At 46.7% G+C, this 14,143-nt stretch overlaps 1 protein-coding gene across 1 annotated transcript in view; it reads left to right on the top strand.

The window, feature by feature from the left end:
- Nucleotides 1-356: 356 nt before the first annotated feature.
- DCC (DCC netrin 1 receptor) overlaps nucleotides 357-14,143 on the top strand; it is a 496,140-nt gene continuing 482,353 nt past the window's right edge. The window contains exon 1 of the mRNA XM_071730797.1: nucleotides 357-689. Coding sequence (XP_071586898.1) covers nucleotides 596-689 — 94 coding nt within the window. The 5' untranslated portion in view covers nucleotides 357-595. The remainder of the gene's footprint in view (nucleotides 690-14,143) is intronic.

Here is a 14,143-nt window from a genome sequence, read left to right as displayed (position 1 = left end):
TCCCCCGCCCCGAACCTGCCCCCGCCCCCCCGAACCTCCCCCCGGGCCCCGCCGCACGTCCCGGCTCGGCGGCTGCGGGCGGCAGCGCCCGTACCCACTGAGTCGCCGCAGCCCCTTCCTCAGGCGGCTGCTTGCGGCGCTGCCCCGGCTGCCGCCAAGGAGGAGGCAGAGCCAGAGCCGCCCGCTCCCTGGGTTTGCTGCTCCTCAGTTTTCATTCTTTTTCACTTTGGATAATGAAACCGCCGCGATTCTTTTGATGCACGCCGGACCGCTTTTTTTTCTTAATTTTTTTTTTTTTTTTTTTTTTTGGAGGGGGTGGGTAGGATTAATTTTTTTTTTTTTTTCCTGGATGGTTTTCCCGCCGTGGGATAAACCCTTCTTCATCGTTTCTCGTCTCCTTGAGTTAGTTCTCCGCACGCTCGGGAGCCATCGGACTGAATGCAACTTTTTTTTCCTCTCCCCCTTTTGCTGAGCCTCGGCAGCACCGAAAAGAAATAAAAAAAGGAGGAAGAGGAGGAGGAGGAAGGGGCCGGGTGTGCTTGTGTGGTTGCTGCTTGGTGCTCAGGACCCGACTCCGTAGGTGTGTTGTTGAAATATGGAGAATTGTCTTGGATGTGTTTGGGTACCAAAGGTGGTTTTTCTCCTCTTCGGGTTTACCCTGCTGAGCCTCCTCCAGCCCCGAGTCTCCGGTAAGTCAGCTCCGGCTTCTCCTTTTTTTTTTTTTTTTTTGCGTTCCGGGGGGAATTTTCTTCTCCGCATCCCGAAAAGATGTGCCGGGTTCTCTTGTGCCGATTGACTTTTCTTTCACCCCTCCTCACCCCCATATCCCTCAATCCGAGCGCGGTTTGGTTTTTCTAAGGGTTTGGGGTTGTTTGCAGCCTTTGGCATCGCTCCCCCCGTGGCTGGGAAAGGGGGAAAGAAGGGGCAGAGGAGCTTTGCGCAGCCTTGGAGAGAAAGGGCAGCGCTGGCAAGGAGAAAATCCAGGGAAAAGAAAGGAGAAATGTGGCAGGAGGTGGCATAATAGGTGTGTGTTTAGTTCCCGTTCTCTTTTTGCACCTGATCCCTCTTCCAGTTGGATGGATTCGCCTGTAGCTTTTCGGATCCGTGGGCTGAAAAGCAAGGAAAAGAGCAAAGGAATAAAAGGAGGAGATGAGTTAGCAAAGCAGTTCCCTGCTGAGCATCTCCCAACTCTATCTGCGATTCTTTGGGGCTGCCCCTGCCTTGAATTAAAAGAAGAAAAGAAAATGGCAAAGCCGGCGGTGTGGGGAAGGGAGGGAGGGAGGGAACTGGCCCAGGGATGCTCTGGGGCTGCTGGTGAGGGAGGCAGAGAAGGGCTCAGCTCTTCCCAGATGTCTTCTTCAAAAAGAAAAGAGAAATTGGAGCGTGAGCCAAGAAGTGTTAGGAACTAAAAAAGTGCAGCTTTGCTTTGCCAGAGGCTCGGGGTGTGAGGGAGACGCATGTGAGGTTTTTTTTTTTAATCCGTCTGTCATTCAATTTTCACCAAAAAAAGAAAAAAACCCAACCCCAAAGCCGAGGAACACTTCAGGAGAAGAAACCTGGGGAAGGGGGGAGGTTGGAAAATAGGGAAAAAAAAATTAAAAAGGATGGAAGCACACGGCTGTGTGAATCCCTACAACAACAGAGGAACAATGGGAAGCAACTCCCCAGCCCAGCACTGAAGCAGGGGTTGTGATGGGGACACTGCTGCATGCCAAGCAAAAAAAAAAAAACCCACCAGAGCCAAGATCCTCTGTGTCTCCTGGCAAAATGCAGCTCCATCAGCTGGCTTCAAATGGCAAACACCCCTTGAGGTGGTGCTCCCTTGGGTGTATCTTCTGCTTGTCCTGATTTGGGGGAGTTAGGAAGTGGAGTGGAAGCTGTTTCTCCATCACAGCAGGAGGTGTCTTTGGTCGGGTGTCCTCAGCATTGTCCTCTGCAGTTTTTGCTGTGGAAGGTGGGTAAGGATAAGGAATGCAGGATGAGGAATGGGTTCCTCTCATTCTTTTCCAGCTGGAAGGTTGAGAGTGTTCCTCCTTCCTGCAAGGTGGTTGCTTTGCTGCCAAAGGAAGGGATGGAGGGAGATCCTCCGGGGCTGAGGAGCAAGGGCAGCTGTCTGCAGGGGTTAAACATGCTGCAAACCCACCCCCCCCAGTGCTGATACTTTTTTGGGGAAGAAACAGGCCATTTCCCAACTGTTTGACACCCCAGGGGTTTATTGCACCAGGTGGCATCTCGGCACTGCACCCAATTCCTTCCTTTCAGGCTCCAAATGGGCAAAGTTTTCCCAGCAAGGAAGCCCCGGGAGGCATCAGGAGTTGGTGATCACTGCCACCATCCCACAAAAACCACCAAAGCCCAAGGAAGCAAATCCTACCCCTTTCTCCTGGTGTTTCCACTCCATTCCATGGGCAGGAGGTGCAGGCAGCTGCTAACAAAGAGCTCCTAGAGATGTTGCACAACAGGGATGGTTCCTCTCCTCCTCCCTGCTCCTGGCATGCAAGGGTTCCTCCAAAACTTTGGTTGTGTGGGCAGGGACACGGGGGTGAGGGGTAAAAAGGTTTGGGAAGGATGAGACAAAAAGTGCAAGCACAGCACTAGACTTCCCCTGTGGGGATGGAAGGGCAGGTGATGGAAATGTTTGGAAAAAACTCATGGCAAACGTGTTCCTGCTAAAGGCAGCTGTGAATTCTGTAGTGTCTGACCATGATGGGGTTGGTTGTTCTGTGTATGTATTAAAGTAACCACAAAATACTCTTTCCTCCCCCACCTTTTTATTTTTTTTAACCTTAGATGGGAATTTAACTCCATCACTGATGTTTGTTGTGAATGGCTTCTGGGTCGTGGTGCCTTGGATTTCTGCTGGATCTTTGGGAGGAACTGAGTGTCAGTGCAGGCTGGCAGAGCCCAGGGTGGCTGGGTGCTCCAGCAATCACTCCTGTCACTGGTAGAAATCCTGGGTGACCTGGCACAGCATCCCTTAGGCTGGGTTAGGAGGTGTGTGAGTGGCCCTGGGTGTCCCAGCTGGAACTCTGCGCCTTCACCAGGGTGTTTTGAAAAGTGGGAAGGAGCTCCCTTGAGGATGAGGGATTCACACATGAGGATTGGCTGTAGTTCCTTGAGTAGTTTTGGATTTGGTTCTTGGATGCTGTCTTTTTGGCCTCCCCCTTTTCCATCTCCATATGGGTACAGGATTGATGCTGCCTTTGAATAAACCATCAGGAATGGTTCTTTGGGTTTGTGCCAAGTGTTGTGATGTCCAGATTCACATTTATCCCTGACTGCTACTCCCTTGTCCTTCCCAATGCAAAACTTGGTGTGAAAGGTCTGTACCAGGGCTCAAGACATGGCAGAGCCTTTAAAATATCCTTGTTTAAATTTCTCTGTGTGTCTGAACCCGTCTTTGATTGCTTGTTTTATTCTGGGACAGCCAAATCTTTGGGACAAGCCCCTAAGAGCTTTGCTGGGCTGCTTCCCAGCAGGATCATGGTTTCCAGTGAGGGCTTCCAGGGTCAGACTGCTCCATAAATACACCTGCACTTGTCAAACTGGGAGAAGAAAACCTGGGGGACTGCTCATTCCAGATGCAACTTGCAGTTTAGGTGTGATGTGAGATCTTCACAGAGTTAGGGGTCTGCATTTCCCTGGAATAAAAGAGGGAGGAAAAAGTGCTGCCTTCTCCCACCCGCCCTGGGATCCACCTGTGATGCCTCCATGGACCTTTTCTGATGCTGACTGCTGTCAATCCAGGAGCCTCACCCCTCAAATCCCTCTTTCCAAGTTATTCAGTTGCTCAGCACACAGTTTTTCCACCAGATGTCCTTTAGAGGGCCAGAACTGCTTTTTTTTTTAAGCATTACTTTGAGAAGATAACGCTGCAAAATTGCTTCCCATGTGCCTGCTTGCAGGGCACATCCAGCTCCAAGGATAAAACTCTGCCATGGGTTTGCAGCTTTATTTTGGGGGGGAAAAGGTGGTTGTAGACACTTAAGGAAAGCGAGAAGTTTAATCTGTGGTGGTATTTTAACTTTTTACCAGTTTAAGCTTTGCAGGTGCTTGGACACTCAGACCTGAAGGCTGCACATGAGCCAAAAGGTTTGTTTGGGTTTGGTTTTTTTGGTTGGATTTGATTTTTTTGTTGGATTTGCTGTTGCAAATCCCTTTCCTGATGTGATCTCCAGAATTTTAGTCCGTTTGTGGACTTGGGAAAGGAGCTGATGCTCAGAGGAGGGACCACGTGCCTCATTTTCCCTTCTGCAGATCTGGAAGAGTGCAGTGCCTGTCTCTTTCTTGTAATACAAATAAGTGGTAATTTCTTCAAATGTTGGCTTTCCCTGCATAAAAAGTCTCCTGACAAATTCCACCAGGGCTTTGATGATTAATTAACTAAAAGAAAAGAAAAATAAAACTCACTTGCTGTGTTCAAATTATCCCTTTGGGTGCAACGTTGACCTAAATTTTGAATTTCCATGGGAATCCAAAGTAAGGACATTGGCCCTGTCCTCTTTTTCCTTCCATCCCTCTTCCCATGGTGTTTTGGACTGAATGGAGGTTTTCCTACCCAGGAGTCAGGAGGCAGCACCCAGATCTGGAAGACCTCCAGCAGTGGGTGCTCTTTGCTATTCCCAGAGTCTCTCAGCACCCTTATTTTTCAATTGAGGTTTCCTTTCTGTGTCCATAACCCATCTCCTCCTCTCCATCCCCTTCTAGAAACCTCACCCTCTCTTTTTACCACTTATGTTGAAGAGTAGCAGTGGTCTCCTCTCCAACAAAAAGGATGCTTGATGCTTGGGAACCTTTTTTTTTGTTTTGTTTAAATATGGGTGGGGATTGGAGATGTTGCTCCTTTGGGTCTTATGCACAACCTCCATCAAACTCTGGGGAGTAAGTGAAGCAGATCTCCTGATTTCTGGCAGTCAATTTCTGTATTTTTCAGTTGCCTTTCTGACTTTTCCCCCTCAATATTCTCCTCTCCTCTTAAATCCTTTTTTGCTCCCCGTGTGTAACTTCCTTGGATGCTCCATCACCCCGAGGACAGGATGTTTTGGTAGAAATAGCAGCAAGGTTGCTCTTGGATAAAAGAAAGATGTAAAAGAGAGAGATAAATGGGATTATAAATGGGATGGAAGCTTCTGAGTATTTTAGTTCCCTACTTGCACTTGGATACACTGAGAGAGATTGTCATAAAAGAGTGGGACAAAATTTGGCTCTGCCTGGCTGGCCACAGCTCTGAGTAGTCCGAAGGCAAAGCAACCACTCACAGAATTATTAAGGGTGGAAAAGACCTCTGGGATCATCAAGTCCAACCCCAAGCCAACTAAACCCTGTCCTGCAGTGCCCTGGCCACATATTTCTTGAACACCTCCAGGGATGGGGACTCCAGCCCTGCCCTGGGCACCCTGGGCCAATGCCTGACAAGTTTTTCAGTGAGGAAATAAATTGTTTCTAAAAATCAATCTGAGCCTCTCCTGGTGCATCTTGAGGCCATCCTACAATGGAGAAGTTCTGACTTGAGCCTTTTACATGTTATATTTGTGCCTGTGCTTCAGGGCTTGAAGGATGGGAACAGGTAATGTCACTAGAAGAGGAATTATTTAGTCTGTTTCTGGACAGGCCATACAGCTTTGCTTTGCTTTGCTTTTGGTTTGCTAAGTGAATTCTTGCAGTGCCATTCCCTACAAAATCAGCATGGAATTCTCCCTGGAAAAGGTAGGAAGTACCTTGAAGGAACATCTCCTGTCCCTTCTGCCAAACTGAACAGATTGATGCTGGAGCAATCCTAGTGAGCAGGGGTTGGATGCTCTGGACATAGCTGAGCCCTGACTTCATAAATACCTTTTTTTTCAGAAGCTTCATCCAGGTTTTTATGTCTTTTTTTTTTTTCTGGGAGTATATATTGAGGAGGTACCTCAAAGTGCCCAGGCACTAAATTCTGCAAAATCTTGGTTTGAATCATAGAATCCCAGAATCCTAGAATGGGCTGGGTTGGAAGGGACCTCAGAGCTCATCAAGTCCAAGCCTTGCTCCACTCCCCCCGTGGTTCCCAGCCCATGGCACTGAGTGCCACATCCAGGCTCTTTTGAAATATCTCCAGGGATGGAGAATCCACCCCTTCCCTGGGCAGCCCATTCCAAGGTCTGATCACCCTCTGGGGAAAGAAATTCTTTCTCATGGCCAACCTAAACCTCCCCTGGCACAACTTGAGACCTCTTGTGCCCTCTTGTCTTGCTGAGAGTTGCCTGGGAAAAGAGCCCAACCCCCCCCTGGCTCCAACCTCCTTTCAGGGAGTTGGAGAGAGTGATGAGGTCTCCCCTGAGCCTCCTCTTCTCCAGCCTCAACACCCCCAGCTCCCTCAGCCCTTCCTCCCAGGAGTTCTGCTGGATCCCTTCCCAGCCTCCTTGCTCTTCTCTGGACCTGCTCCAGCACCTCAAGCTCCTTCCTCAGCTGAGCTGAGCTGAGGGGCCCAGAACTGGACCCAGGACTCAAGCTGTGGCCTCCCCAGGGCTGAGCACAGGGGCAGAATCCCTTCCCTGGACCTGCTGGCCACGCTGTTCCTGAGCCAGCCCAGGATGCCATTGGCCTTCTTGGCCACCTGGGCACACTGCTGCCTCCTCTTCAGCTTCCTGGCAATCCAGACTCCCAGCTCCCTTTCTGCCCCTCTCTGCCCAGCCTGGAGCTCCCCAGGGGGTTCTTGTGGCCAAAGGGCAGGACCCGGCCCTTGGAATCTTCAACCTCATCCCCTTGGCATCAGCCCAACTCTCCAGTCTCTCCAGGTCCCTCTGCAGAGCCCTCCTGCCTTCCAGCTGATCCACACTCCCCCCAGCTTCGTGTCAGCTGGGAATTTGCTGCTGATGGACTCAATGCCCTCCTCTAAATCCTCACTCAAGATATTAAACAGCACTGGGCCCAACACTGATCCCTGGGGGACACCACTAGTGACCGGCCGCCATTTTGATGCAGCCCCGTTCAGCACCACTCTCTGGGCCCGGCCCTCCAGCCAGTTCCTAACCCAGCACAGAGTGCTCCTGCCTGAGCCAGGGCCTGACAGCTTTTCCAGGAGAATCCTCTGGGAGACGGTGGCAAAGGCCTTGCTGAAGTCCAGGTAGACAGACAGGTTTGGGTTGGAAGGGGCCTTCAAGATTATCCAGTTCCAACTTTTATCCATGGGCAGGGACACCTACCACCAGCCCAGGGTACTCCAAGCCCCATCCAACCTGACCTGAAACACTGCCAGGGATGGGGCAGCCCCAGGGAAACCTGGTTCAGGGGCTCAGCACTCTCAAATTAACCATTTTCTTCTTAAAATCTAAACCAAAAGAGTCAGAAGGCTTTTGCATCTGTGACCTGCAGGTAAACTGGTGAAACATTTCTGTCTGTCTGGCAAGTTTTGAGAGCAATAATGAGATGAAACATGACAGCTCTGGAGAAGGTCAGTTGAAATCATTCCAGCAAGTGTTGCTTTTTAAAGGCAGGACTCCCCAAAGCTTTGAAATTAAAAGCTGAAGGTTGCTTCCTTAGGAGTGGAGTTGAGTTTTTTGGGGGCTGGCAGGAGGTTTGGACAGGGCTGGACATTTCATCCTTAGCCTGCAGGTGCCCAGAGGGGCTGGTTGAATGCAGAGCTCCTGCAGCAATCTCCTTCCCCATGAGTCTCTTCCCCTCACTAGCCCAAGACTAAAAAGCTTTTTAAAAGCATTCTTTTGAGCTTCTATGCAGAATATTCTTTCTTTTTCTAATTCCTCTTAGAAGCATCAGGGGTTGAAGGGAGGCGCTGAGGGACCTTCTTCTGTATTCCCTTTTTTTTTCTTAATTTTTTTTTTCTTTTCTGCCTTGTGATGCTCAGAAGGTGAGGGGAAAAGCACTTAAAACTTTCTCTCTGCTCTTCTTGGGAGCTGAATTAAAAAAAAAAAGAGTCTGGTCGTGGTGCTGAGACCCAACTGCATCAACCTGGTGACTAAATTTCCTTGCTTGGGTTGAGATTTTTTTTTAATTCTTGTTGGTGCTTGTCCCTTGGAGGGGTTGATGCAGCTTCTCTGGAGGGCTGTAACCCTCTGGATTCAAAATTCTCTGGAATTTTGGCTGAACAACCTGCAGCAGTGAGGGCCATAGGGAAGGGATGCTCTAGGAGCAACCCCCTGAGAAGAGGTTGGAGCCAGGGGGGTCGGGCTCTGCTCCCAAGGAAGAAGGGATGGGAGAAGAGGAATTGAGCTGGAGGTTTAGATTGGAGCTTGGGAAGAATTTCTCCCTGGCAAGGGTTGTCGGGGCCTGGCCCAGGCTGCCCAGGGCAGGGCTGGAGTCCCCATCATTCCTGGAGGGATTTCCAAGCCCTGGAGATGTGGTGCTGAGGGCCATGGGGCAGGGGTGGCCTTGGCAGGGCTGGGTTAAGGGTTGGACTTTTCCAACCAAAGTGATTTTGGGATTCTTTATGTATTTAATCTTCCTGCAGTGATTTTTTTCCCCCCTATTTCTCAAATGGTGTAAATTCCCAACTAATTTTCCAAATCTCATGGTGCTTTTCATCCAGATTTTTCTCTCAGCCAAGGTGAAAATCCTTTCTCCTAGCTGGCCCATCCTTTGTTGCATTATAGATGCTGCTGGATGTGCTATTGGCAGGACTGGTTATCCTCATTTCCTTCATGTTATTCATAAATTTATCTAAAAAAAAAGAATAGTCCCCTACCCCCCATTGGAAAGAAGCTTCCTACATGGGTTTCTGCTCAGAAAATTGGAAAGCTTTAGATGAATTATTGAGCAGGTGTCTGTCACACACATGGAAGCATTTAACTGCCTGAGATTTAGCCTGTTAAAAAGGACATTGGGATTTGGTTGTAGTTATTTACATGATGATAAAAATTATTATTATTTCCATTATTGACATCCCAATGGTTTTATATGCCCTGGCTCCAAGGAACATTGGAGGACCCAGCGTGAAGGGAATTAAAAAATTAATTCATCCAACAGCTGCATCCAACAGCTCTGCTTAGGAGGATGCAAACCAGAGCTGGTTTCCTACCACTGGATAGTGTCCAAATGCTTTTTTTTTCAAAGCCCACAGACATTTCTGAAGGGAGAAACTTTCTCTGGGATAGAGATGCCAAAAAGGAGCTGGGAATCCAAGCAGGAATTTCAGCAAACTGGGAGAAAGTGTTGATGCACGAGAGGTTAAAGCACTGCATGGGGAGGGTGTTACATGCATTTTTTTTTGCAAAAATAATGGGATTTTGTTGGATGGTCAAAATCAGAGGGTGGAAATGAAAACAGCCATGGGTTTTAGAGCAGCAGGTGTGTTTTGTAAGAAATATATTCCTTTTTGGTGGAGATTTACACGTGGCTTCTTGCTGGGATCTCCCTCTCATGCAAGTATTCTTCCTTCCTTGTTTTTATTAATCTGAAATAAAGGGCATCACCTGGATGAAAGAGTTGGGAGAAAACTGGGTGAGCATTTCCACCTTGCCCACACAGTTCTCCAAGCCCACAGTAAAGAAGAATATTTCCTATTTTATTTAACTTTTTACTCTGATTTTTAATCCATCCGATTTTCATGATTTAAACAACCAGAGAAAAGTTGCTTTGATCCATCAGGCCAGCTTTCCAACCTGGATAAATCCTCACTGACTTCCACACAGACACCTTCCCATCAACCAAATCCTGTTAACCACATTTTGTTGCCCATCGTTTGCATTTTTTTTTATCCTCTGCAAGCAAACAGCTCTGCTCGAGCAGGTGTATTGATATTAAAAGGGTTGTTAACATCTCTCCAGAGGGAGATATCCTCTTACCAGTAACTCTATCAAGCTTTCCCATCTGGCTAGGGAATTTCTCAGGAGCTGGTGTGATGTTATTAAAAGTAGTAGTTAGTTAGCTCTTGATTTGGGGGCTAATTAAATCACAGCATTAAGACAATTCAGTCCAGTCCATGATAACACCACAAGGACAGGGGGCACAGGAGGTTGAGGTTTTGTCTTCAACCATCCAGAACCAGCTGGGGCAGCACCAGAACCCTCTCAGTGAGCACATATTCTGATCCTGACCCAAATCACGTTTCCTCCTTAAAGGGCAGTGCTGCTTGGAGCCACCCAAATCCTTTGGCACCATGGAAATTGGTTTTTTTTTGGGGGGGGGGGGAATTATCTAGGAAATTGTTTTAATCTCAAATATGCCATAAAAGAATGGACTGGCTTGTTTTGTTTGCTGCTCATGGTATAAAATTAAGCTGTCTTTATCTGGGGTGAGGCCACTGATGAAAAATCATCAAATGGTTTGCGTTGGAAGGGACCCTAAAGCTCCTCCATTCCCACCCCCTTTCCATGGTCAGGGACACCTCCCACCAGCCCAGGTTGCTCCAAGCCCCATCCAACCTGACCTGAGACACTGCCAGGGATGGGGCAGCCACAGCTTCTCTGGGAAACCTGGCACAGGGGCTCAGCACCCTCAAATTCAACAATTTCTTCCTCATGTCCAACCTCAATCTCCCCTCTTCAAGTTTCAAGTCATTCCCCCTCATCCTATAACTCCATGCCCTTGTCAAAAGTCCAATTTTGAAATCCCCATGTCCAAAAACTACTCAGTTTCAGAGATTTTATTTCAGGAGTAATTTTTACCTTTTAAAAAAAAGAATAAAAAAAATCACAGAGTCACAGCCTGGTTTGGGTTGGAAGAGACTCTAAAATTAATCTAATTCCAAGCCCTTTCCATAGGCAGGGACACCTCCCACCAGCCCAGGTTGCTCCAAGCCCCATCCAACCTGACCTTAAAAATTTCCAGGGATGGGGCTTCCATCACCTCCTTGGACAACCTGGGTCAGTGCATGAGTTCCAAAAAAAAAAAAAAAAAAATTAAAAAAGCAATAATTTCTCCCTGGAAAGGCTTATGAGGTCCAAAACCCCATAGAGGATCATTCCTTCTACACCCTTCCTGCAGAGACCTCCTTGCTGTGAGTGATTCCTGGTGGGAAATAATCTCTTTTAACATCACATTCCTGGAAATTCCTTGCTCCTTCAAGGCAAAGGAATGGATGGAGAAAAAGGTGATGAGACTGAGCTGTCCTTGGTGTCTATTTCAGGATGTTCCTTCTTTCTTCCTCCTTAACTGGAATTCATTTCTGTGACTATAATATTGAAACAAAACCTTCACAGAGGGATTGAAAAAAAAAAAAACATTAATTTTTTAGCCTTGTGCAAATGATTTCTTGGTGGTGGATGAACCTTCATGGCATCTCCCCAGAGCATGGAGCTGCTGTAATTAGGGACAGGCAGAAAGGTCCTTTGGGAAGAGTTTTCCTTGGAGCAGGGGTGGCCTCAAGGAAGAGTTTTAAGTGGAAACAGGCAAGGAAATTCTTCTTATCAAGGGGTTAGGTCAGAGCCTCTTGAAACTTTTTTGCTGCCTAGAAAAGGAGCTGAAAGTTGGCCAATTCCACTGTTAGTTAGGAAAAAGCTAAAGTCACTTTTTTCTGGGGTTTCAAGTCTCTGGGAAGCTGCTGAGGGTGAGCTGGATGATCTTGAGAGGCCCCTTTGAACCCAAAGTGAATCCATTGGGGAATTTTCTGTCTTTTTAAAATGGAAGACTTTGTATGTAGCCCATAAGAAGAAATAATCTTTGATTCTTTAATGAAATGTAAAAGAAATCAAGGTCTGGATTCTTGAGGTCCCTTCCAACCTCTGATCCTCTGTGCCCTCACCTCCAACAAGTTCATCACAGGTCATTCTCCCACTCTGGGCTTGTAGCACACTGGGATTTTGTCAGGAAACCAGTTGGTTCCATCATGTGATAGAATAAATAGAGTTTTGGGTGACTCTGCACTTCAGCAGATTTTAAAAAATTAAAAAAAATCTCCTTATTTTTTTCCCTAGGTAGGTGCATCATTGCTTGTCATGTGCTGAAGTTCCATGGTGCTCTTAAAACACCTTTGAATAATGCAGCAAATGTTTATTTTATATTTAAAACCAAATTATGGACCAAAACTTCTCTTCTGAGGATGCAGCAAATGTTGATTTTCTGTTTAAAACCAAATGTTGGACCAAAATTTCTCTTCTCAGGCAGGGCAGACCCATGGAGTGAAGGCTCCTGATGGGACCAAATCCTCCTTTAATTCCTGGGATTTGTTACATATCCCAGATTTACCCAGGTTTGTACATCCAGATAATGGTTTTACCAAAAAAAGTTGGACCAGATGTTCCTTGAGGTCACAACCAACCTGGGATTTTCTGATTTTATGGGTATTACATTTAAAAAAAACCAAACTACCCACCAAGGAAGGGGAAACCAAAAAATATCTTTGCTCTTCTGAGAAGTTCATTAACCACAGCCTGGCAATTTTTTTTGCCACTGTGCACAGCTGATAATTTTCAAAGCCATGGAGGGGGGGGTTTCCCACCCACCTTTTCCCTGCTCCCCAGAGAATTAGAAAATTTCAGAGAATTTTGATCTATGGTGGAAATCAGGCTGACAAAGTGGTGTGCTGTGTCTTCATTAAAAGGGGAGACAGCAATCATGGGACCATGCAGAGTGATGGTGGAGGGTTCTCTCTTCCTCTTCTGTGGCTTTTTGGCTTTTTTATGATTATTTTGGAATTAAAAATCCTGCATCTTTGTTTGGCACTCATGCAAAAAATCTGAGTTAAGTGTAATAGAAGGTGCAGTGATTTTGCACCCCAAAATGTGCAGTGATTTATTGCAACATTTATGGTCAGTGCCTTAAAAATATTCTTCCTAAGGAGATATTTGATGTCTCCTCCTTGAAGCTGTAATAATTACCAGCACCCAGGGACAGATTTTTAAGGATAAAGCAGGACTTGATGCCAACTTTTGCCCTCCTGGGGTTTCCTATTTTCACTTCCAAAGAGTGATAAGTTATTCCTTGTGCTTATCATTAAGGATTTTAATGAACAATTAATAAATTGCTGTGGGATGAAATTCCTGTCAGGGAAACTTTGGCTTTTTAGGGAGAAAAAAAATGCATTTTATAGATATGCCCAATTTTGGACAAGTTTTATTGTTTTTGTGAGCTCTTTCTATGTGTTTTGCTTGGACCTTTGTAAAAGCTGCTTCTGTTGGGGCAGAAAAAAAACCCCCAAACTGTTTATTTTTGACTTTTCCCATGTTGGGGTGGATTTTGGCACTGAGTTGGGGAGCAATCTAACCCAGTTTTATTCTGTTTGCTGGGATTGGATTCCAAGTGACTTTCCTGTAGGGATGGGATTAATGTCCTCACACCTGGGTTCCATGAGACGATTTGTTTTCCATGAGCAAAGAGAGAGAAAAACAGATTTGGAATGCATGAAGCTGAGCTTTACAAAGAGAATTTTGTCATTTGGGATGGAAACTCCTGCCCTGCAAGAACTGAAATGGGTGATGGGTGGGTTGAGCTTGTTCTAGGGACACCTTGGTTAAGAATTTTCAGCCTGACAGGGGGATTGCTGCCAGCTGAAAAGCTTTTCCACTTCTCCTGGCCTGGAACCAGAGAAAAAAGCTTGAAAATGGATTTTCCAGCACTCAGCCTTCACGTTGGACTTAAAATTTCTTGAGTGGGTCAGAGTAGTGAAACCAAGACACAAATCATTCTTGTGCTGGAAGAAATGAAACATTTGTGTAAATCCCATTCTTCACAACCCAAAATCCTCTCTAAAACCTGGATTAAAATATTCCATGGGAAGTGTAGGAGCCACCTGCCTGTGGTTGGGTGCTGGGTGCTATGGTTGAGGATGCTGTGGTCCAGGCTTAGGTTGCACTAGAGTCTGGAATCCTTTTGTCTTCCCCAGTTTTTCAGAAGGATCTAAAGGTGCTGTCTGGGTTTGGCTTTGAGTAATTAGAGCAGGATAATTGATTGGTTACCTTTCTATTTCTGGGTTGCTCATTATTTCCAAGTGAAGTCCTGTAAATGGGCCAATCAATATCAGAGTAAAGGTACATGACATCACCTTCTCTTCCCTTATTTTGTCATTTGGAATAGGGAAACCAGAGTCCAAATGTCATCAAACCTCTGGAAAAGATCCACAGAGTTCTGGGATCTTTCCAAGAATGGGGAAAAATCCTTTGGCAAACTTTTCTCAAGTTAAGCTCAGGGCACGTTGTTCAGATTGGTTTCACTTCAGCCCCAGAGGCTCTTTTGGGATCAGATGTGACTGAGGGGTTAAACTGCCAGGGGAATGGGG

Source organism: Heliangelus exortis, chromosome Z, assembly GCF_036169615.1.
Source record: "Heliangelus exortis chromosome Z, bHelExo1.hap1, whole genome shotgun sequence".
Lineage (NCBI taxonomy): Eukaryota > Metazoa > Chordata > Aves > Apodiformes > Trochilidae > Heliangelus > Heliangelus exortis.
Note: the sequence above shows the minus strand (reverse complement) of the source record. Positions and strands in the feature narration are given on the sequence as shown.